The 27,711-nt window shown below is 41.8% G+C and overlaps 1 protein-coding gene and 1 pseudogene across 1 annotated transcript; one reads left to right on the top strand and one right to left on the bottom strand.

Annotated features, from left to right (window-relative positions):
• The first annotated feature begins 1,663 nt into the window (after positions 1-1,663).
• LOC136330057 (heterogeneous nuclear ribonucleoprotein A1-like) lies at positions 1,664-5,659 on the top strand (annotated as a pseudogene).
• A 2,625-nt stretch (positions 5,660-8,284) lies between these two features.
• Positions 8,285-27,599, bottom strand: RRAGC (Ras related GTP binding C). The gene is made up of 7 exons (XM_066269587.1): positions 27,235-27,599; positions 25,505-25,708; positions 24,397-24,596; positions 20,301-20,415; positions 19,190-19,332; positions 15,069-15,217; positions 8,285-9,248 (listed from the first exon to the last, which is right to left on the bottom strand). The coding sequence occupies exons 1-7, from the start codon at positions 27,469-27,471 to the stop codon at positions 9,097-9,099; spliced, it is 1,200 nt and encodes a 399-aa protein (XP_066125684.1). The 5' UTR covers positions 27,472-27,599; the 3' UTR covers positions 8,285-9,096.
• Positions 27,600-27,711: the final 112 nt, after the last annotated feature.

The following is a 27,711-nucleotide window of genomic DNA, read 5'->3' as shown; positions in this document are numbered from 1 at the left end:
TGTCTCTGTAAAAAATAAAAAAAAAAACTAAAAATTAAAAAAAATCATAGAAAATTAATATTCCATTTTTATAGCCCAAACTTCTGTCAGTTCTGCAGGTTATGTTATATTAAATCAAATAAATCTTCTGATATTTGATCACTTTAGCTCAAAAGATGCCTTTCATTTATTTTAATAATTTTTTTTCTTCTTTATTCATTTTTAGAGAGGAGAGAGAGAGGGAGAGAGAGAGAGAGACAGAGAGAGAGAAGGGGGGAGGAGCTGGAAGCATCAACTCCCATATGTGCCTTGACTAGGCAAGCCCAGGGTTTTGAACCAGCGACCTCAGCATTTCCAGGTCGACGCTTTATCCACTGTGCCACCACAGGTCAGGCCAAAAAATTTATTTTTATTTTTATTTATTCATTTTAGAGAGGAGAGAGAGAGAGGAGAGAGAGACAGGGGGGAGGAGCTGGAAGCATCAACTCCCATATGTGCCTTGACCAGGTAAGCCCAAGGTTTCGAACCGGCGACCTCAGCATTTCCAGGTCGACGCTTTATCCACTGTGCCACCACAGGTCAGGCTCGCCTTTCATTTATTTTAAGTGAGAGGAGTGAAGATAGAGAGACAGACTCCCACATGTGCCTCACAGGATCCACCCGGCAACCCCCATCTAGGGTCATAGTCACAACTGAGCTATTTTTAGCACCTGAGGCAGAGGCTCCTCGGAGCCATCCTCAGTATCCCGGGGACGACATGTTGAATCAATCAAGCAATGGCTGTAGGAGGAAAATAGAGAGATAGAGCAGAGAAAGGGGTGAAGAAGCAGCTGGTCACTTCTCCTGTGTGCCCTGATCAGGAATCAAACCCAGGATTTCCACACATCAGGTGGACATTCTATCACTGAGCCAACCAGCCAGGGCCAAAAGATGCCTTTTAAAGTGTAAGGACCTTCTCTTCTCTGTTCCCCCCCACCCCACCCACCCAGCTGCTTGAAGACCAGCCACCATCGTGAACAACACAGTAACTATCCAGACCAGTAAGCTCATGACCAACAGGACACTTCAGCAGAAACAAATAGCCACTAACGTCCTTCACCCTGGCAAGGCAACAGTACCCAAGAAAAATATTTGGGGAAAATTAGCCAAAATGTATCAAACCACACCAGATCTCATCTTTGTGTTTGAATTCAGAACTCATTTTGGTGGTGGCAAGACAACTGGCTTTGGCGTGATTTACGATTCCTTGGATTACACAAAAAAATATGAACCCACAGGCTTGCAAGACATAGCCAGTACAAGAAGACGACCTCAAGAACACAGAGAAAGGAACGCTAGAACAGAACAAAGTAAGTCAGGGGACTGCAAAGACCAGTGCTGGAGCTGGCAAAATGTGAGCTGGAGATTGGACAACAGGAGTAAAGATTTTTCAGTCACTTTATCTGCGGTGATTGTGCAGATTTTTCATGAGAATAAACTAAGGACTTTGGCTTTCTGCTGGTGGACACTGCCAAGTAAGGATCATTCAAGTTTCCCCTCCCACAGTTGTCCTGTCTAAGTCAAGTCTAAGAGTCTCCCAAAGAACCAGAACAGCTGTAGAAGCTCTTTGTTGGAGGTGTGAGCTTTGAACCTACCGATGAGGAGCCATTCTGAGTGATGGGGAACGCTCACTGACTGTGTGGTGATGAGCGATCCAAACACCAAGTGCTTCAGAGGCTCTGGGTTTGTCATGGATGCCACGGTGGAGGAGGTGGATGCAGCCATGAGGGCAAGGCCACACACAGTGGATGGAAGAGTTATAGAACCAAAGAGGGCTGTCTCAAGAGAAGATTCTCAAAGACTTTGGTGCCCACTTAATTGTGAAAAAGATTTTTGTCAGTGGTATTAAAGAAGACACTGAAGAACTTCACCTAAGAGGTTATTTTGAACAGTATGGGAAATTTAAATGATTGAAATCATGACTGACTGACACAGTGGCAAAAAAAGAGGCTTTGCTTTTGTGACCCTTGTTTTTTTTCTTTTTCTGAAGCTGGAAACGGGGAGAGACAGACAGACTCCCGCATGCGCCCTACCGGGATCCACCCGGGGGCGACGCTCTGCCCACCAAAGGGCGATGCTCTGCCCCTCCGGGGCGTCGCTCTGCTGCGACCAGAGCCACTCCAGTGCCCGGGGCCATCCTTGCTCCAATGGAGCCTTGCTGCGGGAGGGGAAGAGAGAGACAAAGAGGAAAGAGAGGGGGAGGGGTGGAGAAGCAGATGGGCGCCTCTCCTGTGTGCCCTGGCCGGGAATCGAACCCGGGACTTCTGCACGCCAGGTCGACGCTCCACCACTGAGCCAACCGGCCAGGGCCTACTTTTGTGACCTTTTGATGACCATGACTCTGTAGACACAGCTGTCATTCAGAAATACCATACTGTGAATAGCTACAACTGTGAAGTAAGGCAAGCCCTATCTAAGCAAGAGATGGTTAGTACTTCATCCAGCCAAAGAAGTGGAAGTGATTCTGGAAACTTTGGAGGTGGTCATCAAGGTGGTTTTGGTGGGAATGACAACTTTGATCATGGAGGAAACCTCAGTGGTCAAGGTGGTTTTGGTGGCAGCCATGGTGGTGGTAGATATGGTGGCAGTGGAGATGGCTATTAAGGATCTGGTAATGATGATGGTTGTAGAGGAGGCCCTGGTCACTCTAGAGAAAGCAGAGGCTATGGAAGTAGTGGACAGTTATGGAAGCTGGGCAGTGGCTATGGTGGGAGTGGCAGCTATGACAGCTATTACAATGGAGGGCATGCAGGTGGTGTTGGCAGTAGTCATGGAAGCAATTTTGGAGGTGGTGGAAGCTACCATGATTTTGTCAATTACAACAATCTTCACATTTTGGACCCACGAAAGGAGGAAACTTTGGAGACAGAAGCTCTGGTCCCTATGCTGGTAGAGGCCAATACTTTGCCAAACCAGCTTATGGTGGTTCCAGAAACAGCAGTAGCTATGGCAGTGGCAGAGGGTTTAATTATTGCCAGGAAACAAAGCTTAGCAGGAGAGGAGAGCCAGGGAAATGACAGGCAAGCTACAGGTTACAACCGATTTGTGAACTAAGCCAAGCACAGTGGCTTAGTGCACAGTGGCTTAGTGCACAGTGCCTTTGCTGCTACAAAGACAGGTTTTACTCATGTGAACGGGAAAAACAAAAAAACAAAAACCTGAGGACTTTATTTGTGACTAATTGTACAACAGGTTGTTTTAGTTTCTGTTCTGTGGGAACTGTCAAGCATTCCAATAAAGGGTTATAATGTAGATTTCTTTTTTTTTTGTATCAGTACTATTAATTGCTAAATATAAATAATCTGATCATGATGCTGAATAAATGTCTTTTCTAAAATAAAATAAACTAAGAACTTTTATGTGAAAACAAAAGTGTAAGGACCTTAAAGTGGAAGTTGCAACACTTTTAGGGCAACACATTGGCAACAACAGGCACTTTGAACTTGGGGGGGGGGCACCAACCAGTTTCCCTCCACTCAATTACCCTTTAGCAGTTTTCTCAATTATATTTTAAACAGTTCTGAAGATGCACCGATGTATCTAGTTCTTTTCACATTAAAATTTGTCTTCGCAGAACAAAGTCACAGTTGGGGACTGTGGAGAGAGATGGCTCTAGAAGAAAGAAAAACAAGTGTCCATAAAAGGATAATGGGCTGCAGCCTCTTCCTTTGCACTCTTTTAACTCTTAAGTGTGAAATGATTACAACAAACCTCATTCCAGACAAAGGAAAGTGATGGAAGCAGGCATTTTTAGTCAAGTATGTGGCATTTCCTTCCTTGGGAGCATTTAAGAGCACACACATCTACAGCAGATGGCATAGGGAGCAAGTAGCTCACCTGCTATAGGAATGTGAATAGAGTGGTCTTCTTAAGGTCCCTCTGTAACTCATAACCCGTGAAGCAAATGATATTATGACCTTCGTTCTATCCAAATTTGTTAAAAAATTGTTAACAGATACAAAAAGGGGAAATCGCAAACTGCGATTTCCAATAAAATGCCCCAACTCAGCCCTGAATACTATTTCAAGGGAAATTATGTCAGCGATTCTTTGGGTCTCTAAGTTAGGTGTACACTTGGGTGATAGAGGCAATTTAAACCATCAGAACACAGCCAATATGTGGGAGTCAGAAAGCTAGAAGCCATGTTTAAATGATACAACACCACCACCTAGAGGTCAAACACTAAGGAATTGGACACTACAGCCAAACCAGATGAAAAGCTGGACAAGCTACTTACTGCCCAGACCACATCCATGCTGGAACGAGAGATGATTTAAATGAGCACAGGCTTTCTTCAACATGACTTTAAAGAAATGTTGTTGAGTAGCCAAATATGGTTCCCCCATCATTACCTATGAAGACAGGTCCTGAGCAGACAACAGACCTACCCATGGCAAGGTTTGGGGAGCAGGGGAGTAGAGGGAGAAAAGGAAGCAATCAGAAGGCTTTTGTAAATGATGTGGCATTTACGCTGAGCTTAGCGGGATGATATAATTTCCACAGGCCAAGGGAAGTGAATGCCAGGCTCAAGGAACAACATGAACTGCTAAGCTCAATTGTCAAAGTATGCATTTTATAACCAGTTCACTAAAGACTATGTTAAGACACTTAGAAAAATGGAATAAAAACCATACTGCTGAACCCATCAGAAAAGTTTCAGCGAAGTGTCCTTCAGATACTTACTATATACTGCTTGAATAGGCATTTAATAAAGGGTCACATAAATTTAAGAGCATGGAACATAAACTAAGGTAAACTTCTCTGTTGCAGGTCTTCTCAAATATTGCAGAACCTTTAATATTTTACTGTATACGGTAAATCTCTAAGAAGAGACTACAGAATGCTGTTTTCAAATTTTAACTATCAAATTTGTTTTCTGCAAAATATCCCACGAGCAAACCCTCCCGCCCTACTCGGGAAGCAAGGTCAAGTAGCAGTTTAAGGATTCAGGTTCTAGAATCAAACTGCATGGATTCCAGTTCTAACTCTTCCACCCAACGATTGAGCCTCTCTCAGACTGTTTCCTCATCTGCAAAACAGGTACATAACACCTACCTAGTTGGTAAGGTATGGGGGAGGACGCGGATTACGACACAGTTCTGTTCCTACGACAGTGATGTAACCTGCAATTTGGTGGAACTCGAAACACACCCTAGCCTAACACAAATGGAACACTTGCGCTTTTAACAGTCCAAAATGGCGTAGGTAAGCATACTGGGGGATGCCAACTTCCTCACTCTTGTACCATGTTACTACACATTCTTCTGCCATTCCAACCAAACTAGTTCGCCCACATAGTCCATAAGACCAACACTAATGGCATAAGCCGAAATGCTCCCACGGCTCAATTTTTTTTAATTTTATGAGTGAGCATTGTAAACTCGAAGTGTCGTATGTGGAGACTGTTGTAACCCGAGGACCCCCTGTATTGTGAAGGTTACATAAGGTAATACACATACACCACCTAAAATCACTGATCCCTTCTGCTCTTTATGTCCACAGTATCCCAACTCTGCAGGAGCAGTTCAGGGAAGATCCTATTAGCAGAAATATACTTGGCTATGCCCAATTGCTTGCTGCCTACTTCCCTGAAAAGACTTTGTTCAGGGTCTCTGGAGGTGAAAGTACAAGGAGAGTTTAAAGTTACTTTACTTAGATGGAAAACAATAATGATATTCATTCATTTGTTTTGGATATAATTGGGAAAGCTTTCTGCATTAGAAAAACAAAACAGGACAAATAGAAAACCATAACAAAGTCCACAAATCACACACATTGCTTTCCCCAAAGTTTGTAACTATCAGAATTTTATCTTTAAAATTACTTGCTTCTCTGTATAAGGACAGAACTCAAAATTTAGAAGGTAAACCAGCACAACTCCTGAATACCTTGAGCATTCCATATTGGGACATCATTATATAATATGTCTGTGTATATATACATACATGTGTATGCACGTATAATGAATGTGTGTGAATAGGAGAGGCTGTGGAGTGTGAAACAGCTGAAACACCTTCCTGCAAAAGATTTTAAAGGGGTTTTGTTTTTTTTTTCCAATTAATTAGAGAGGGAGAGAAAAACATTGGTTTATTGTTCCTTATTTATGCATTGCTTGGTTGATTCTTGTATATGCCCAGACTGGGAATCAAACCTGCAACCTTGGCGTATCAGGATGACGCTCTAACAACTGAGTACCGGGCCAGGGCCATATTTGTCCCATCTCCCTCTCTGAGGTAGCCTAGGACAGATAAGCATTCATCTGGATACATAACCTATCAGGCAAATCTCTCTTAACAGTTTAAGGATTCCTCCATTTCCCTTCTGAGTTGTCTCCTTTCCTCATTCACTTTAATTCTATTTCACCACTTTTTGTTTACTCACTCCTTGAATTTATAATTTCCCATAGTAGTGAGAAATAAATATTTCTAGGGCACCTATGTACCATGTTATAATCATCTAGAGCAGGGGTAGTCAACCTTTTTATACCTACCGCCCACTTTTGTATCTGTTAGTAGTAAAATTTTCTAACTGCCCACCGGTTCCACAGTAATGGTGATTTATAAAGTAGGGAAGTAACTTTATAAAATTTATAAAGCAGAGTTACAGCAAGTTAAAGCATATAATAGTTACTTACTAAGTACTTTATGTCAGATTTTCGCTAACTTTGGCAGGATAAATCTTTATAAAACTTACTTCAATCTATCTTTTTATTTATACTTTGGTTGCTCCGCTACTACCCACCATGAAAGCGGGAACGCCCACTAGTGGGAGGTAGGGACCAGGTTGACTACCACTGATCTAGAGGAATTACCTTGATTTAACCAATGAAAGCCTGAGGCTAAAGGTAAAGGTAGCCAGCATCAGGCTGCCAAATCTGAGCACAGGCCCCATCTGGCCAACTAGACACATATATGACAAGGCTGGCCACCCCTGGTGTACAGGACAGTACAGTTTACACCTATGTGCTGGCATCACTCTAACAGCATCCTGGTCTGGAGCTTAGGTTACATGCTTACATCATCCATAACCCTAGGCAAGGCTGTTTAATCCTCTGGCTTTAAGTTCCATAATTTGAAAAAGGATACAAAATTTGATAATACTTTAAGTTCTTTTTTGTCAATCTGTTTCCATTATTTCTATTTCAGTTTTAAAACTGAACTTCTACAGTAGCCCAATGAAAGTAACTTTCAATCTCCCTCCCTTCTCCCTTCTATAAGCTAATGCATACTTTTTACTCCAATCAGTTTAGACCCAACCTAACTATATAAGCATCTATATAAGATAAACATTGATTTAACTGACACTTAAGGTCAATGAGTATAATAGGAGGAAATGAATCACAAGCTGGAATCAGTACAAAATTTTTACATGGTTTTCTACTTAGTTCACCTCCTTCCTAGGTTGGATATAATACATTAATTATGCAGGCCCTAGATATTCCCCAGCATGGGTGGTGTTAGTATGCAACACCATAACCAAAAAATGATTTTCACCTGGGCCTAGCCCTCCTATCCTAAGCTGAAAACACCCCAACAAAGATGTGTAGACACAAGGCATGAAACTCTTGTTATCAGGGGAGAACCTGAAGTCCTCAAACATAGGCATGTTAACCACAAAAGGCAAGAAAAGGAAATGGACGATGAGATGAGAGCGGGACAACCCAGTGCTCTACCACCCCACCCTCTCATATCTTAGGCAAATTAAAAAAACAAACAAAAAAAACACACCTGATTTTGGTGTAAATACATTTATTGATACCCATTTATATAGTTCAATGAAATAATCTATAAATATAAAAGCATTTTTCTTTTGAATATTACCATGGTCCATGTAAATACGCAGCAGTCAGTCATCTGCAAGCAGCACTCCAAGTCACACTGTTAGATTTACAGACCTGCATACACGTATTTCATTAAACAGTGGCACTTATGTACTCAAGTGGTCCAGTGACTTTGGAATACATGACTACTGGGTTTGTGGAGTAAAAATAATGTGCAATGTCAACAGAAAGGGTATCAACCAACAACAAAAAGAAACAATTATGAATTAATATGCTAGGGAAGGAAGTACCACAGTGACACTTGGTGTCAGAATACTGGAGAGGAAGTACGTTGAACGACACGTGTGGCGCCATGTGCTCTCTCTCACTCCCAGGGGACAGTCCACCCGTACCTTAGGGTCATTCATGGTCAACAAAACAGCCATACTTAAAGAATTTAGATCACTAAGAATAAAAGATATGTAGCTGCTGGTATCAAGTTTAAAGAAAAATGAATTCAGCATTTCAATGACATAACGAATTCCTTCCCCAAGAGATTGTGGGAAAAATAAATTTTTTAAATTCCCTTTGCTACATTGCTCATGATCATTTATTTTATGCAGGAGAAAGAACCCAGATATCTTGTACCCAAAACACAGGTGCAAAATTTTCTTGTTTTAAAATTTTTTTCCTCCATATTTCCACTGTTGAACTTTGCCCTTGACCTGATGCAACATAAAATTTTCTCATTTCTTCAGTTACAAATATAGGAATGTCCTTTGCTGCAGTCAGACCACGAGTCTTCGGAGTTAGCAAGCAAATGCATTTAGAAGGTCTTAGGTACACAATGTCCAAAATTGAAATCTGAGAGGCAGTGTTAGAACTTAAGCAAGGCAGCATTTTTAGAAACTACTCAAATGAAAACCTAAGTGAAGCGTATAAAAACTCGGTTCTATTATTTTCGACTGGTAGATGATGGCAACAGTCCCTGGAAAGGATGGGTAAGTGGTGTTTGTTACCTCCAGGTCCAAAATATCCCAACTACTTAAAGTAGAACCCTGGAGAGGAGAAACACACACTTGAGTTCTATGGTCTCTAAAATTCTTTTTTGCCATTTTTAAAAAAGAAGAAATAGTAACTTCACTTGTAGACCACTGGTTGAAGGGTTTTCATCCAAATGAGAAACTCTACCCCTCATATCTAGTGGGACAGGCACCAGATTCCCACAAGTGGCAACTCCCATGTCCTGTAGCACGTGGCATCTGACCCAGGAGTGAAGAGTAAAAGCCAGCACAGAGCCCCAACCACTGGAATTCAGGCTAGATGGCATTTCGCGGTGTGCCGTTGTGTGCCAATGCTTTCAGGCTGGGGGCACTGGGCTGGTGACCACAGCCCCTGTGAGAAGTCACACCCACTTCAAAAACCTCATGAATGGCTTTTCGGAAACAGTGGAAGTTGTAGTCTATTAAACCTGCAAGAGAAAAAAAGAAGATCAGTCTTTCCAGGCGTCCCCAAACTACGGCCCGCAGGCCGCATGCAGCCCCCTGAGGCTATTTATCCGGCCCCCCACTGCACTTCCAGAAGGGGCACCTCTTTCATTGGTGGTCAGTGAGAGGAGCACTGTATGTGGCGGCCCTCCAACGGTCTGAGGGACAGTGAACTGGCCCCCTGTGTAAAAAGTTTGGGGACCTCTGCATGTAAACTATACAATTATCTACTAGGAAACATTTGGTGACAGAAAAAAAAAATTGTATGTATTTAAAAACATACATCCTAACTGAAGAATTCTCTACACTGAAAACAAAGCATCTGCCCAAACTGTTAACACTGATTACTGCTGAGGCCAAGGAGTACACAGGTTAAACAAATGAATTAGAAGGTAAATTTGCTAAAAAACTTCACAATAAAATCTAAAATGAGTGTAAAATACTTTTGGAATTATCTTCTCCTTTTACATATCTGTGGGACAGTCAATGAAGAACTGAAGGAAACAGCTAGAATAATAGTTTGGCAAACTGTTCAGCAGAGCCCTGGGATTTGGGAGTCACCAGAGAGGCCCAGCAAGTAGAGCCTCAGGCAGCCCGTACCCCCTCCCCAGGCAAGGCAGCTCCATCTTCACCTGCTTCATGAACTGGCTTCCAAATTAAGATTCTGATCAACCCAAGAGTTCTATTTTATGACAGAAATGGCTAGCTGTGCACTAAATATCCATTTCCCCTTTTCCTCAGAAAAAGAACCCCAATTATGGATGAGCATTACATTCCCTAGCCTTCCTTGTAGTTATACCTGGCCACTGGGGTGAGTGCAAGTGCGTGGGACTTCCACATCGTCTCCTCAAAAAGAAAGAGGATGTTATTTTCCCCTTTCCCCTGTTCCTCCTTAATGACTGGAATATGGATAAATGTCTGGAGCTCCTGGAGCTATTCCGGACCAAGAGGTGACCTTGACACTAAAAGCCAGTGCTAAAGACGTCAGAACAGAAAGAAAAGCACTTATGTCCTCGAGGATACTGAGACAGAAAGACAATGCACAAGAAACAAATCATAGCCCTGGCCAGTTGGCTCAACAATAGAGCATCAACCCAGCTTGTTGAAGTCCCAGGTTCAATTCCCAGTCAGAATACACTGGAGAAGCGCCCATCTGCTTCTTCACCCTCCCCCTTCTCTCTCTACCTCTCACCCTTGCCCCTCCCACAGCCATGGCTCATTCAAGCAAGTTGGTCCTAGGCACTGAGGATGGCTCCATGGCCTTGCTTCAGGCGCTAAAATAGCTCACTTGCTGAGCAACAGAGCATCAGCCTCAGATGGGCAGAGCACCCACCACAGGGGGCTTGCTGGGTCGGGGCACATGTGGGAGTCTGTCTCTCTGACTTCCCGCCTCTCACTTAAAAATAATAATAATTAATAATAAGTAAATTTTAAAAAAAGAAGCAAACCAAAGCAATCTGGACTACAAAGAAGTCCAAAGGAGGCAAAACAAAGTGCAGGGCAAAGCAGCCAGTGAAACCTCAGAGATGAAGCAGAACTTTGGGGAAATGGGCAAGATTTCATCAGGCAAAAAAGAGATGTAACATGATAAGAAACAGCAGGGAGCTGGCAATGAGAGCACAACATAGGCGGAAGACGGGAAAGAAACTAGTCAGACTGGAGAGAGGAGCAGAGAATTCTTGGAAGTGCAGGGTCTCAAGTCTAAATAAGTAGGCTAGAGCCAACTGAAAAAGTTCCCAATATTTGATAGTATGAAATCATTCATTTGTTTACATGTATTAATAGTAACACTGTTAAGTTTAAAGATAGTACTCTCTTTGAGATACCTGCTGAAATCAATACAAAGTGATTTGATGTCAGAAATTTGATTCAAAATAATCTAGCAGGGAAAGAGGTATAGAGAAGAAGTAAGATTGATTATAATTTTGATAATGTTGAATTGGGGTGACAGATTAAAAAGGGTTCATTACATTATTTTCTCTACTATTTTTTTTACATGTTGACAGTTTTTACAACAAAGGAGCAAAAAACTAATAATTTACTTGGGAAAAGGACATACAGAAAACAAGACTGACCCTATGCTGACGATTGCTAAAGCAGGGAGAAGAGTACATGAAGAGTCACTGTGCTGGTCTACTTTTGTGTATATATGAAAATTTCCCTAACAAAAGTTCTTTAAAATTTTTTTTTTTTTTTTTCATTTTTCTGAAGCTGGAAACAGGGAGAGACAGTCAGAGAGACTCCCGCATGCGCCTGACCGGGATCCACCCGGCACGCCCACCAGGGGCGATGCTCTGCCCACCAGGGGGCGATGCTCTGCCCTTCCTGGGTGTCGCCATGTTGCGACCAGAGCCACTCTAGTGCCTGGGGCAGAGGCCACAGAGCCATCCCCAGCACCCGGGCCATCTTTGCTCCAATGGAGCCTTGGCTGCGGGAGGGGAAGAGAGAGACAGAGAGGGAAAGCGCGGCGGAGGGGTGGAGAAGCAAATGGGCGCTTCTCCTGTGTGCCCTGGCCGGGAATCGAACCCGGGTCCTCCGCACGCTAGGCCGTCGCTCTACCGCTGAGCCAACCGGCCAGGGCCCTCTTTAAAATTTTTAAACATTAGAATGAAGAAAAATAAGGAACTCTTAAGTACCAAAAGATACAGTACATAAAAGCAAAGAAATAAGAAAAGGTAAATTACCAAAGAAACCTGATCAGGCATAAAAAATTGCCTGCCCTCACTACTAAAAGAAGTAAAGAGAGATACCAAATGAGATACCATTTCACACCTACCAGACTGACAGTAACTAAACAGTCTAACAATATGAAGCACTATTAAGGACATAAAGTGACAGAACTCCTACACAGTACTGTCAGGGGTGAAAACGGTAAAGCCGCTTTGGAGAGCAATGTCTAATAGAGAAAATGTTATGTCCTCTATAAATTCCACTTCTAAATACATACTCTAGAGAAATTCTCCACATGAGCAAAGACAAATTTGTTCATAAGCATTTGCTGCAAAACTATCTTTAATCTTAAAAATAATCTAGCCTGACCTGTGGTGGCACAGGGGTAAAGCGTCGACCTGGAATGCAGGACCCCAGGGTTGCCCTGTCATGGCACATACAGGAGCAGCAACTATGAATTAATGCTTCCCACTCCTTCACCATGTCTCCCTCTCTCCCCTCTTTCTAAAATAAAATATTTTTAAAAAATAATCTAAATGTTCAGCTACAAGAAAATAAATACTGGCATATTCAACCCATAAAATATGGTGTGGCAGTAAACATTAATGAACTATAGAGCTGTATGTTACTAATATGGATACATCTTTTTTTTTCCCCCTGAAGTGAGAAACGGGGAGGCAGATAGACAGACTCCCACATGCACCCGACCGGGATCCACCCGGCATGCCCACTAGGGGACAATGCACTGCCCATCTGGGCTGTTGCTCCAATCCGAACAAAGCCATTCTAGCACCTGAGGCAGAGGCCATCTTTGCTCCAATAGAGCCTCGGCTGCGGGAGGGGAAGAGAGAGACAGAGAGGAAGGAGAGGGGGAACGGTGGAGAAGCAGATGGGCGCTTCTCCTGTGTGCCCTGGTCGGGAATCGAACCCAGGACTTCCACATACCAGGCTGACGCTCTACCACTGACCCAACAGGCCAGGGCCTGGGCCTGGATACATCTTAAAAACAATCTTGAATGACGAGCTCAAGCAAGTTGCAGAAGAGACTACTTACATTTTTACATCATTTATACAAAGATATTCAATTCCATACACTGTTATAAATAGATGTGAAGTAAAAGAATAAATCATGAGTGGGGAAAATAAAACACTACAAGCACAAACGAAGGGTTTTCAATTGAGAAACACACAGAAGACACAGAGGACATATATGTATTTACATGATTTAGTTCTTAAGCTCAAAAAAATACAAACATTTTTGTTCTGCCCAAAAAAGTTCTACATATCTGAAATAATTCATTAATACATAACAATAAAATAATATTAATCATTTACTATTAACACTAAAATCTTAGGTGAAGAGCAGGGACTTGTTGCAGTGAATAGAGAGCTACTACAGATTCATAAGTAGTTAAATAACATGATACAAGTAATTTTCTGAACTCTGGTCTTCCTTTGTAATAAAAGATAATACATGCCAAGCCTTTATATATACTGCTCACAAAAATTAGAGGATATTTGGATATTTCAAAATGAATATGAATCAATAAAAAAAGCATTTGATTTTTATTAAACAAGAACATCAGAAAAGCAAACAGTGTCAAAGAAAGTTGTTTAATTATTCAAATGAGATGCAAAACCAACTTTTATTTCATTGGTGAAAATGCACTATACAAAAGGCTGAAAGTACTAGAGTATCTGCATGTTCCCTGATCCCCTAATTTTTGTGAGCAGTGTACATACACATATATATGTATGTATATACATATATACATATATACACATGTGGTGGGCAAAAATAGGTTTATAGTTGTTTATATGAAAATAATACAATTAATAAATAATACAAGAATAAACTATTTCATGCTCACAACTGGAGACCTACTTTTGCCCACCCCTGTATTATGCTGAATGCATAACCTCAAGCGGGAAATTGCTCTAGCACCACAAGCCTGGAGGGGTGAGGACCTATATTGGAGTCTCTGACAGTGGAAAGAAAAAGGAAACCCAAGAAACAGTTCCAAGAAACATGAAAATTCAATGCAACACAGGAATGGGGTGGAAAAGGAGAATACTGCCTCTTAACTGCAAGAGCCCCTTCAGCAACACCAGCCACTATGGGATTACCCGACTACAAGACAGGCTAAGCTCAGACACCAAAAAATGTCATGACTAATAACAGAAGTAGGGTGGCCAGGAGGGCCATGAAACAAAAGGGGAAATGTTCATCAACGTTTGACACCATGAGCAAGATTAAAGTGTAGCTTTAAGCATGAGACAGGAATATGGGCCCAAGCCAGAGCTGCAGATGTGATTTTTCAGTGAACCACATAGAGATTACCTGAAGCCATGACTTGGATGAGCTGACCCGCTGAATTAGAAGAGGACTGAGCAGAAAGACTGGACTCTGAAGAATACTCAGAACCAAGAAAAGTGGTCAGAAGAACCAGGAGAAGTGGTCAGAGAAACAAATTCATAAAATAACCCAGAGGGTTCAGCTTTAGGAAAGCAAAGAGAGAAGCTTCAAGGAAAGAGAGACTGACAAGGTCACATGCTTCATAAGGCTGAAGAAGGCCACAGAGAGAGGAAGGGCCACTGCATGCAGCAAGGAGGAAACCTCTGAGAGAATAATCTCAGTAAATAGGTCCAAACGGTGGCGGGCCGCTAGGTAATGAAAAGGTCTGAAATAACAGCAGCTGGAATAAAAAAACTTGATTTAAAATAGGAGATCAAAAGGAAGGAGTAAGTCTAAGGAAAAGAAGGGCAAGTGAGGGCAGGGCAGGTACAAAAGTAGTTTGAGCTTTTAATCATCTAACACAGCAATTTTCAATCTTTTTCATCTCATAGCACACATAAACTAATTACTAAAATTCTGTGGCCCAAAAAATGTATTATACTTTTTGCTACTGCTGTGTTGGCTGTTGTCCTTTTTTTATTTGACAGTCTAAGGGAACAAAGATCAGTGCCCCTAACTAAATAGTCTGGTATTGCATGTTTTCAAAATTCTTGCAGCACACCAGTTGAAAAATCACTGGTCTAACATGGCAATACTGTATTATTTTCTTATTTTCAAGAACCTAAGAAATTATGACAAGAGAACTTAACATAAAAACAACATTTCAAAATTCCATTACCTTTTCGTTCAAAACTTTCTTCCCTAAGAATGCAGACAAGTGCCAAAAATTTAGTCACCTCCTTTAAATAAAGGACAGTTGTATTATTCAGCTTGATAATTGCCATAGACTCTTTGTCATAAGCACTTCCACTGCCATCTTCCTTTAACCTGTTTTAAAACAAAGTACTATTCATTACAGGGTTCCCAACTAGGGTTTTTTGTCACATTTCATTTGCACAATGACACATCTTTCCACCCAGTTTCCCAAATGTCTCTGGAGAAAGACTGCTATTGGCTTAGCTATTCAGCACAGGAATCCTCGTTTCGGTATTGCCAGACCCTGATGGAGCATCCGGTGTTCACACCTTCATCTTGTTAGCTAAAATGCACAGAATACAGCAGCCTCAAAACTTCCCTCCTGCTAATCTTACTTACACAGCTGCAAATAAAGAAGGACCCCCAAATATGAAAACTGCCATTAGTGAAAAGAGAGTAAGAAAATAACTAAACAGTCTATCAAAGATAATGTGAAATCCTGATGCCTGCAAAGTAAGCCTTACAGGATCTGAAAGCTTTCATTGATTAAACTAGAATAGTCATTCTAGAATTGTTGTATGAAGTCCCCCTTCAAAATGTAAATCAACAGTCCAGTAAGAAGCAAATTAAACTATAATAAAGCACACCGAAGGGCATGCATTGATTGTGTTAAGAACAATGAGATAATGGATATATTTCTTTCATAATGTACTTTATAATATATTTTACAATGTACCTTCTACTGAAAATAAACTTTTCAACTACTTGTGATATTTTTAATTATAAAAAATTGGTTTATAAAATTTTGATGTGGCCGGACCGATGGTAGCATAGTGGATAGAGCGTTGGCCAAGGATGCTGAGGACCCAGGTTCGAAACCCCAAAGTCACCAGCTTGAGTGTGGGCCCATCTGGCTTGAGCACAGCCTCACCAGCTTAAGCATGTGGTTGCCAGCTTGAACATGGGATCACTGACATGTTCAACCTTTTTCATCTCATAGCAACATAAACTAATTAGTAAAATTCTGTGGCCCCCAAAAAATGTATAATATTTTTTGCTGATCTGACAAAAAAAAATTGGCATAGTTTTGATTCGGTCACACCAAACTGCTATTGTTGTCATTTTTTTTAAGAGTCTAAGGGAAAAGAGATCAGTGCCCCTAACTAAATAGTCTGGTATTGCATGGGATCATTGACATGATACTATGGCTGCTGGCTTGAAGCCCAAGGTTGCTGGCTTAAGCCTCAAGGTCGCTGGCTTGAAGCCCAAGCTTGCTGGCTTGAGCAAGGGATCACTGGCTCGGCTGGAGCCTGCCCCATCCCTATCAAGGCATGTATGAAAAGCAATCAATAAACAACTAAAGTGCCAAAACTACAGGCTGATGCTTCTCATCTCTCTCCCTTCCTGTATCTCTATCTGTCCCTCTCTCTCTCAAAAAATAAATTTTGATTTGATTTAAAGCAAAAACAAATGCTTTAGTTATCCACTTTTAAAATTAGAAATGAAAATATGAAACTTTACTGAATAATATAAACAAATATCTCATTTTCATTATGGAAAGAATCAAAACAAAAGAGAGCAAGTAATCATAATAGTGAAAAATAAAAATGGAAGAAAGGAATAGACAAGTACAGAACAGGTGAGACAGATGCAATCTCCAAGTCAGAGGCAGCTGAAAAAAGACACTCAAAAATTAGAAAGACCAAAGTGAAGGGTAGGAACAGAGAAATGAATGAGGGGTTTAGAAGGTAGGTGAAGCAGAGAACAACAGATAAAAGATACAGGTATCAGAAAGCAAAGGCAATCTTAAAGCATCAGAAAGTGCCTTTGAAGTACTGACGTTAACACATTAGAGCAGCAATTTTCAACCTTTTTCATCTCATTGCATACATAAAATTTGGCAGGACACACAAAAATATATTTTTTGCCAATCTGACAAAAAAATAGGTATAATTTTGATTCATTCACACCAAACAACTATTGTGTGGCTGTCTTTTTTTTTTTTCCTGGCCAGAGAGAGAGAAACAGAGGCAGAGAGAGGGACAAACAGGAACAGACAGGAAGAGAGAGAGATGAGAAGAATCAATTCTTCATTGCGACACCTTAATGGTTCATTGATTGCTTTCTCATATGCGCCTTGATAGGGGTGGGGTGGCAGTTTCAACTGAGCCAGTGATCTTGGGCTCAAGCCAGCAACCTTGGGCTTCAAGCCAGCGACCTTTGGGCTCAAGCCAGTGACCATGTGGTCATGTCCATGATCCCACGATCAAGTGCGCAACCCCACATTCAAGCTAATGAATCAATGCTCAAGCTGGATGAGCCCACACTCAAGCCAGTGACCTTGGAGTTTTGAACCTAGGTCTTCTGTATCCCAGGCTGACACTCTATCCACTGTGTCACTGCCTGGGCAGGCATGTTGTCATGTATTTTATCTGACAGTCTAAGGGAAAAGAGGTCAGTGCCCCTGACTAAAGTATCAGGTACTGCATGTTTTTAAAAATTCTCACAGCACACCAAGTGAAATCACTGTGCCTGATCAGTGGTGGTGTAGTGGATATAGCATAGACTTGGGATGCTGAGGTCCCAGGCTTAAAACCCCAAGGTCATCAGCTTGAGCACAGGTTCATCCAGCTTGAGAACAGGCTCACCAGCTTGCGTTTGGGATCCTCACCATGATCCCAAGGTTGCTGGCTTGAGCCCAAGTCACTGGCTTGAGTAAGGGGTCACACCCCCAACAAGGCACATATGAGAAGCAATCAATGAACAACTAAAAGTGTTGCAATTTCCTGTGGTGACACAATGGATAAAGCATCAAGGCCCTGGCCAGTTGGCTCAGCGGTAGAGCGTCGGCCTGGCGTGCAGGGGACCCGGGTTCGATTCCCGGCCAGAGCACACAGGAGAAGCGCCCATTTGCTTCTCCACGCCCCCCCCCCTTCCTCTCTGTCTCTCTCTTCCCCTCCCGCAGCCAAGGCTCCATTGGAGCAAAGATGGCCCGGGTGCTGAGGATGGCTCCTTGGCCTCTGCCCCAGGCACTAGAGCGGCTCTGGTCGCGGCAGAGCGATGCCCCTGAGGGGCAGAGCATCGCCCCCTGGTGGGCAGAGCATCGCCCCTGGTGGGCGTGCCAGGTGGATCCCGGTCGGGCACATGCGGGAGTCTGTCTGACTGTCTCTCCTTGTTTCCAGCTTCAGAAAAACAAAAAAAAAAGCATCAACCTGGAATGCTGAGGTCACTGGTTCGAAACCCTGGGTTTGCCTGGTCAAGGCACATAAGACAACAAATGAGCAACTAAGATGAAACAACTATGAGCTGAGGCTTCTTGCTGATCCAACTCCTCCACTCTGTAACATCAGTAAAATCTTAAAAAAAAAAAAAAGTGTTGTAACGAGTTGATGTGTATCTCCCCCTTCCTGTCTCTTTTTCTTTCTCTCTTTCTCTCTCTCTTTCTCTCTCGCTTAAACATAAAAATATTTATATTAGGGAAATCAAGACTATCAGAGGCAACAGAGGTTACTGGCTTTTGAAATACCAGTAAGTCTCCAAAGTTTTCACTTATCCTCTGGAATAACATATAAAAGCATAACTTTGTTGGCTTTTATAAATTTCTGTAGAGTTTGGTGATTGTATATCAAGGAAGAGTTTATATTTTTGAGATCTACTTTGGAAACTCAGATATACAGCTTGAATTTTTATATGTTTAAGTCCTTCTGACATCCAAAATTCCAATTTCCTAAGGATCCCTCATTCCACAAGGCCTGAGGTTAAATTAGGGACCAGTACTCACTCGGTTACTCAGAATATTTTAAGTAAATTAATCTCATTTTTGATCTACCTAAGTGTCTAAGTGAGAAGACATAGTACAACCCCCCTACATAATGACAAGAGAAAGTCTGGCTCAAGTCACACTTTTTCTACTGTTCTTATGCATCCTGTAGGAGTAAAACCCAAGAGACCACCTATAGAACAAACATGCTCCATGTTGAAGCACTACGGTCCAAACAAGTCCACCAGACCATACTTGCTAGAGGCCTCAGAAATTAACCCCCCTAACAAATCAAACTGGTAGTTTTCCACCTGAGATACTGCATAAATATGTACATAACTTACCCATATATACAAGACACATCAATTACAACATCAATCATGTCACAGCAAAGTTCATAAGATTGCATGTCCACAGGAGAACTGTCTGTTGCAATGTAGATTTTGCTGACCACATCGAAGAGAAAAGCTTTTTCAATACCTGAATTCTTGGAAAAACAAAACGAGGAAGTGTTCAGTTTTTTAAAAAAATCAGTATTTGCAACTTAAAGATCTTGAGTTACTGATGAATAACCAAGGACATTTTTAATGATATAACCCAATAATACTAAAATAACCAAATAGTACTGGGTTGAGAGGCACTTGTTATCCAAAGAATAAAAGTGAAATTATTTCTCTATGACTGGTATAATTACATTAGTTAATTTTTTTTCTTCCTCCTCTTCATTTAAAATGAATTATTTTCTAAAGCACCATCAAAAAAAAAAAAAATTAACAAAACATGTCCTCCAAAAATAAAGCCAAGCTACAGTTCCAATACCCTTTCTTGTTACAATAATCAGTCTCTGATTTGAATGACCTTGCCACCAGACAGGCTTTACATGACCATTAACAAAACATAAAAGAATTATGTTTTTTATATAACCCAAAAGCCGAACAGAACTAGAGATCACTACACATTGAGTCCTGAGAAGTAAGGTGTAGAAAATACAGCAACTGAATACTAAATTTACTGGAGGAATATCCTTTTCTATTAGCTGAATCCTCAAAATACATGAATGTAAAATATGATACTAAGATTAGGTAGCAAGAAAATGAAAAGATCAATTTTTCAATGTGACCTCTATTAAAGCAGAGAAGAAACTAAGCCAAATCCCCAAAACCCAGTCTTTTCTAGTCACTACTCTTCTTTCAGGAAATAGACATCAAGAAGATATTTTTAAATTAAGAAAGCATGAGGAAATGTTTCATCAATTCATTTTAAGACAAAATAGTTAAGTACTAAAGAAAGAATTCAGAAAATAACTCAAGCCGTTTTTAATGTTATTTATTTTTTAAGTACGTCAGTCTTTAAACTTGAGTCAGACAAATTCAAGTTATTTTTTGGAGAATTTGATAATACAAATATATTCAATAAAAATAAATAAAACTGTAATGAATTAAATAGCTCACTTACTGATATAAAAATATTTAATAGGTTTTCCAAGGTTGGCAGTTGTGGAATGAGTTTCTGTACGACCTTACTAAAGGCTTCAAATATTGAATGGTCATAGATACTAGTCAAATAAAAGCTGAAAAACATAAAACAGTTTGATTAATTTGAAAAATCTCAAGTTTGGTGAGAATTATAATACACACAATTTTGAGTTTAACATTTGATTTCACTAAATTCAAATAAAATCTTTATATCTTGTCATTCCCACAATTCAAGATGACAGATGCAGTGTCCCCACCTGGCTTGTCACTCTACATCCCTTTCACTGCATTCACACAGAAGGCAATTGACGTAGTGCCCAGGAAAGTATTTTCAGATGCAAAAACTTGGAATATTCACCTAAGTACTTCCAATTTGATCCAAAAGGTGTGGTTTCTTAAGCTCATAACTGACAAAAATCAAGAGTGTTTAGAGGAGACAGGTGACATTTAGTAAATAAATATTTCATTCAGGTCTCTACTAAAATGTCACCTCTTCAAAAGGTTATTCCTGACCTCCCTGCCACCTCAAATAGTACCTCTGTACCCATTGCTTTCTACCCCTTTTCCCCATTTTTCTTCATAGCACTGACAAGAACTTAAAATTACACTATACACTTAATTTATAAGTGCTTTTGAGCTGTCTCATTCATCAGAATGTAAGCTCCACAAGGGCAGAGACTTTGTCTTGCTTGTCGCTGACTCATAAATATTTGAATAAGTATATAAACACAACTGGTGCTTAAAATATATGCAAATAACATGTTAAGAAGGATGGGAGCCCTGGCCAGATGGTTCAGTGGATAAAGCGTCGACCAGCATGCCAGAGGTTGCAGGTTCAACCCCTGGTCAAGGCACATATATGGAGAAATCAATGAGTACACCACTAAATGAAACAACTAAACAAGTTGATGCTTCTCTCCCTCCCCCCCTCTCTCCCCTTTCATTCCCCACTTCCCTTCCTCTTTTTCCCTCAAATCAATGGAAAAATTTTTTTTAAATGGGAGCTGGGGCCCTATAGAGAATGGAATAGGAATCTTGCGGCCTAAAATGATGTACAGATGTACAGTAGAGAAGTAACATTTATTCATTTAACAAAAGACATACTTGAGAATGAGAATGAGATAGTTTGAATGAGGGAGGGGGGAGGCACCTTTAAAAATTTAAACAGTGTGCCTGACCAGGCAGTGGTACAGTGGATAGAGCATCAGCCTGGGATGCTGAGTACTTAGGTTCAAAACCCTGAGGCCACCAGCTTGAGCACAAGCTCATCTGGCTTGAGTGCAGGTTCACCAGCTTGAGCACAGGGCCACAGGCTTGAGCGTGGGATCACAGACATGACCCCATCATTGCTGGCTTGAGCCCAAAGGTCACTGGCTTGAAGCCCACGGTCGCTGGCTTGAGCAAGGGATGGTGACTGGCTCAGTGGAGTCCCCTGGTAAAGCCACATATGAGAAAGCAATCAATGAACAACTAAGATGCTGCAACTATGAGTTGATGCTTCTCTCTCCCTTTCTGTCTAACCCTGTCTGGCCCCCTTTCTCTCTCTCCCTCTTAAAAAAAAAAAAAAAAAAAATTTAAACTGTGGACAATTCTGCCTGCTTTTTCACTTAGGGAATATACTTTTCATTATATAGTTATATCCATGACAAAGTCAGAAACACAGAACTGTATAATATACTTACAGGTAATTTAGAGATTACTTTCAATGAGCTGACCTAAGAACTTAACCCTATGCAAGATGGGGTTCTACTCTAGATGTGAGAGCAACCAAACAGGTGAAGCCAAGATGATCCACCATTAAAGGCATCAGGAACAAAATATTTTAGTGTTTCCTTTAAGCAAAAAAAGGTTAGCAATGTGAGAAGGTAACTGCAGGGATAGTGAGGCTTGGAGGTGGATAGGGACAGGAAGAACAGGGCATTTTAGTATGCTGAGCTTCTGGAAACCAGAAATCAAATAAAGCCTCATCCGTAGGCCTGCTAGTAATTATTAAAAACTTGAGGCAAAATTCTGAGGTTAACAAGGTCTAGAGACCTATATAAAACTGGTAAGGTCTTGGCCTGGTAGCTCAGTTGTTTAGCATCATCCTGACACTCCAAGGTTGCAGGTTCGATCTCTGGTTCAGGACACACATAAGAAACAACCAGGCCCTGGCTGGTTGGCTCAGTGGTAGAGTGTCGGCCTGGCGTGCAGAAGTACCGGGTTCAATTCCCGGCCAGGGCACACAGGAGAAGCGCCCATTTGCTTCTCCACCCCTCCCCCTCTCCTTCCTCTCTGTCTCTCTCTTCCCCTCCCACAACCAAGGCTCCATTGGAGCAAAGATGGCCCGGGTGCTGGGGATGGTTCTGTGGCCTCTGCCTCAGGCGCTAGAGTGGCTCTGGTCACAACATAGCGACTCCCCGGATGAGCAGAGCGTCACCCCCTGGTGGGCGTGCCAGGTGGATCCCGGTCGGGCGCATGCGGGAGTCTGTCTCCCCGTTTCCAGCTTCAGAAAAATACACACAAAAAAAAAAAAAGAAAAAGAAAAAGAAACAACCAATGAATGTATAAATAAGTAGACCAACAAATCATGTTTCTCTCTCTCTCCCCCTACCTCTCTCTTATGAACAAAATAAATAAATAAATAAATAAAGACGGGGAGAGGCATAGTGTGCAGAAACCATAAAAAGGAACATAAACGTTGTGTAGAGGATTAGAGAATTCCCAGGGGCACTGTGCAACACAGGACAATCATGGCTTAAAATCCATCCTTAATAGAGGATTTCCTAAAAATATGATTGAAGAATTTCATGGGGAAGCACTTTCACTTTCTCCTACAAATATTTTTTAATGCATAAATTATAGTTTAAAATGTTAACCTAAACTATAAAGATGAATGAGACTTTTCTGTATGATTTCCTAGAACTGAAAGGCCCTGAAGCCTGAGACCCTAGGGAATATTTCAGGCAAGGATTGGGCTGGACTGAGCCTAAAGAAGAAGTCATTGTAACAGAATAGGAATAAGAAAATAGCTACATTGTCTCTCCCCTACTTCCCCTTTAAACTGTTCCTATCAAGAGAACCTTTTCTCTAGTACTTTTTATTACTCAGTTCTACCTAGAACTCAAAAAAAAAAAAAAAGATAATTTTTTTATTTTCGGGGGGAGGTTTTTTTTGGTTGTATTTTGGTTTTTTAGCAAGATGGACAGAAATGGAGGGAGATGAGAACAATCAACTAGTACTTGCGACACTTCAGTTGTTCACTGATTGCATCTCATATGTGCCTTGACTGGGGGGCTCCAGCCGAGCCAGTGACCCCTTGTTCAAGCCTTGGGATCAAGCAAGAGACCTTGGACTTCAAGCCAGCAACCTCTGAGCTCAAGTCAGCAACCAAATGATCATATCGATGATCCCACACTCAAGCCAGTGACTTCAGGGTTTCAAACCTGGGACCTCAGCATCCCAGGTCGATGCTCTATCTACTGCACCACAATGGGTCAGGTCTTCATGGTCTTTAATTATGAATCAGCAGTTCTTCAAACTTAGCAGCCCTAAGCAGACTTCAAGGATAAACCCATCTAACCCTAACTTAAGTTTCATAAAAGCATGAAATGTTTTAAAAAAATTAAATAGACACATAAGAGTCCAGACTTGAATGTATTCCCTCTTTTAAAGGTTCTTCCTATTGAGAAAAATACCATATGGACTCAAGCTACAGAGATCTATAGCAAATGTAACAATAGAGTGTCCTTGAACTAAGAAGGATAAAAACAAAAAGATGAAACCAACAGAGGGGGAGTCCCAAAACAGTTTCATGCCACAAGGAAAGGCCTGACTCTAGTCTCTTGGGATGAATTTGTAAAAGCAAGAGTGGGAAACTTCACAATTTCGACCTCCATGAAAATTCAAAGAAGGAAAACTAGTTCTCAATAACATCAGGTTTCCCCAAAATGCTTGAATTCAACAAAGAAGAGATAAAAAACATTATAGATTTGGGAAAGGTATACCAGTAACAAGAAGCTATGTGTTTGTAATGACAGAGATGGGAATACAGTTACATGTTTTTGGGGGTTCCCATATCAAACACACGTTGTTACCTAAGGTGGAGTTTTTCTAGCCCAGCATCTGCAAGGTCATCATTGGCCCTTTGATGAATGTCCCTCTGTGTTTCTATTTTGTGATCATCAGACAGACCATCAACTTTGTGAATAAAAACCTCAAAATTCATGTCTGGGTTAACTTTGTAGGCTTTAGAAACAGTAATGTGAAGTCTTGTTAAAGCCTCCATGTAGTCATCCTGTAAGTCAGAACAAAATAGTTTTTAAAAAGAAATCTTACAAAGTCAAGTAATGATTTAAGAAAGCCTCAAAACACCTTTTTCCCAACCACAAAAAATATATTATCCTAATTATTCATAAATATTCAAACATTCAAGTACATTAACTTATACCACTAAATAGATCTTTAATCTCTCCAGATTAAAAATTCAATTACCAAGTTGATGCCTGTAATTTTTGATACTGATAATATAAGAAAAGGAGAAAAAAAATGGCCATTTCTTCCCAATAGACTTTTTTAAAAGTAATCCCAGCTCTGCCATTTATTAGATGTGTGACTTTAAGCAGGTTGCTTAAACTCTATCTCAGTTTCTCATCCATAAAACTGGAATTACAGTACCCACCTCACACTGTAAAAAATAAATTAGATCTGATACATGAAAGCACCCATTACAGAGTCTGTCACTCAGATAGCACTCCTAACTAATGTTTAAGCTTACAAAAAGTAAGCTTAAGAATAGAGACGTGTCTGTCTATGCTTGTGGGGTTAAACACAATTGAGACAATTAAGTATTCACTTTAAAATTTACCAACTCAGTTCTCACATTCCTCTAATACTATGGGCACTAATGAGATCTTATTGTAATAATAAAATACAGCAATATCTACTAGTAACAATAAAAGTGCAAAGCTGCTCACTAACAAGAACTCAAGGATATAAACCGTATCTCCTAGTCATCTGGTATTCTGTACTTACACAACGGCACGCTTGCTCCCCAAGCACCTCCGCAGTTGCATCTCTTGTACTGCTAGAGAATCTACTGGCAAAGCTAAGCTACAAGAAGCACATGACAAAGAAGACAAACTCTACTTTATTTCTACATCCTTTGCCACCAGAGAAGAGAAATAAACAATTACTTCTAACTACCTGCGCATCAATGACATATATCAATGCTCCTGTTCCCCTGAAGATCATCTCGTAGTCAAAAGTGGGGTCAAAAAAGTCCATTTGCCCAGGAAAATCCCATATTTGGAAATTCACAAAGGAGCTATTGGAAATGTCATCTTTATAAATCTTGTTGGTACTTTCCAAAAAGAGGGTTTCGTTGGGTGACATTTTATGAAACACCACCTGTTAAAAAAAAAAAAGAAAAGACAATTTTATGACTATTCAACTGTGTATCAAAAGTTTAAAAGTCTACCCTGAATTAATGTAGTTTAAATAACCTGATCCCGTAAATGATGTGCATCTATTGGTAATCACCTTTTACTTCTGACAAAAGACACCAAATCACTCTCCATTCAGCCTGTTTTGAAGCTGAAACTTCTCTGCTGTTTTCTCTGTACCATACTCAATACTAGCAGTAGCACTATCTATCATCTCAATGGATTTTTTCCTATTGAATTGTATTAATTCTGCAAAAATCTGCTTTAAGATTGTGAAAGCTTATAGGAATGCCTACATTAAGCTCCAAGGAATAGGCAGAAATGAAATCTTGCCCTCAATAAGCTTGCAGTCTTAAGAACAGAAACAAAGACAGTAGAGGAGGGCTGGGAATTGACAGGGAAAACTCATAAGAAATAAATGGTAAAGGCAACTGTTAAGAATCACAACAATCACAATCCATACAATTGTAACACAAAACTAATTTGCCTTTCACTCTTACTTTCTGGAAGAGAAAACTAGACAGTCATTATGAAGGCTTAGTCAGTAATGGTAATAAGAATTGAGGTCAGTTTGCTAAAAATCAACCATAAATGTACCCAAATGTTGCTACAGAGTTGAAAAGCAAGCAAGCAATCCAGTAAATTGGAAAAGATGACTTTTCAAAAACATTATGTCTACAAAATATCACAGAGGTTTATTTTGGATAGACCTTTGCAATCAAGTAGAAAGGGCAAAGGAGTAGGTTTCTGGCATTTTATGACCAGGTCGACCTTCCCTCTATTTTTCCCGTAGGAAAAAGTTCAGAGCCCTCCACTGGGTCCTGAAAGCAAATGAACTGGCATAGGTCTGCAAGTATTCTTTAGGCCTCAGAAGGTTTCGGTAACCACACACAGTCAGCGATAATATCACCAGCAATTATCCACGCCAAGCCAAAACACTAAAATAAGTGTAATAAATAGCCTCCAATACCCAATAATGTTAAAGCAAAGTATCTTTCATGTTAGTAATAAGAGCAAGCATTAAAATGGTCAGTGGCTTTGTCATAACTCTTTCCGACGCTGTTCCCTGGGGCTCACCTGAGAAGCCCCGCAAACTCAGGTCACCTGAAATGAGTGGAACACAAAAACGGGGCAGGAGAGGGAGTCCGTGAAGCTCTCCAAGTTAGAACTGGGGAGTAGGTCAGTTTCGAGAAAGGCACAGGGGCTGGGTTCCAGGAGGAGGTCCCGGGCGGTGCCACGGGCACCTGCCTCCCGCCAGCCAGTTTCGCCTTCGGGACCCACTCGGCCTCAGCTGACTAGGGCGTGGACTCAGAGATCGGGGTCCTCGCGCGGGGCGCGCCGCAGGCTCTGCTCCCCAGAGGAGAGGAGAAAGTGCGGTGGGACAGCCCGCCGGCCAGCCGTGGCCGCCGCCCTCCTTGGGGGGCCTCCCCCGCCCGGCGGTCACCCGAGTCCCCGGGGAGGGGCGGAGGTACGCGGCGCGACCCCACTCACCTTCTGGATGGAGGACTTGCCGCTGCGTCTAAGGCCCATGAGCAGAATCCTCGGCTTGGAACTGTCAGCACCCCCCGGGCCACAGCCGCCGCCGGCCCCCGCCCCAACCCCGCCGCCCGCGGCCGCCGCCTCCTCTTCCTCCTCCTCCACGCCGTAGCCGAAGTCCTTTGGGAACGAATCCGCCGGGCCGTAACTGCCGGCGAGGGGCGCCTCCTCCGCCCCGTACTGCAGGGACATGGTGCTAGAGCCGCGCCACCCGCGCCCTGACAGGCCAGGCCCGGCCAGGCCAAGCCAGGCCGCCGCCTCCCCAGTTCACCGCCGCCGCCGCCGCCCCCGGCAGCCGCCACCGCGCGCGGCCCGCCCCCCAAAGCCCGGCTCTCACTGGCTCCGCTCCGAAGCCCAGCCGCTCATTGGCTGCCCAAGCTGCCATTCGGGAGCAGCAGGGTAGGTGGTGCCCGTCACGTGCCCAGAATCACC

Source organism: Saccopteryx bilineata, chromosome 3, assembly GCF_036850765.1.
Source record: "Saccopteryx bilineata isolate mSacBil1 chromosome 3, mSacBil1_pri_phased_curated, whole genome shotgun sequence".
NCBI classification, from domain to species: Eukaryota; Metazoa; Chordata; class Mammalia; order Chiroptera; family Emballonuridae; genus Saccopteryx; species Saccopteryx bilineata.
The sequence above is the reverse complement of the archived record's forward strand: the minus strand, read 5'-3'. Positions and strand labels throughout refer to the sequence as shown.

What these genes read in the sequence shown, in the direction of transcription:
- RRAGC (XM_066269587.1), bottom strand. Translation starts at nt 27,471, where the DNA reads ATGTCCCTGCAGTACGGGGCGGAGGAGGCGCCCCTCGCCGGCAGTTAC. An exon ending in CTAGAAAAACTCCACCTTAG is followed by an intron (nt 20,416 to 24,396) that starts GTAACAACGTGT and finishes TATGTTTTTCAG; the next exon opens with CTTTTATTTGACTAGTATCT. An exon ending in TATTAAATATTTTTATATCA is followed by an intron (nt 19,333 to 20,300) that starts GTAAGTGAGCTA and finishes TGTTTTTCCAAG; the next exon opens with AATTCAGGTATTGAAAAAGC.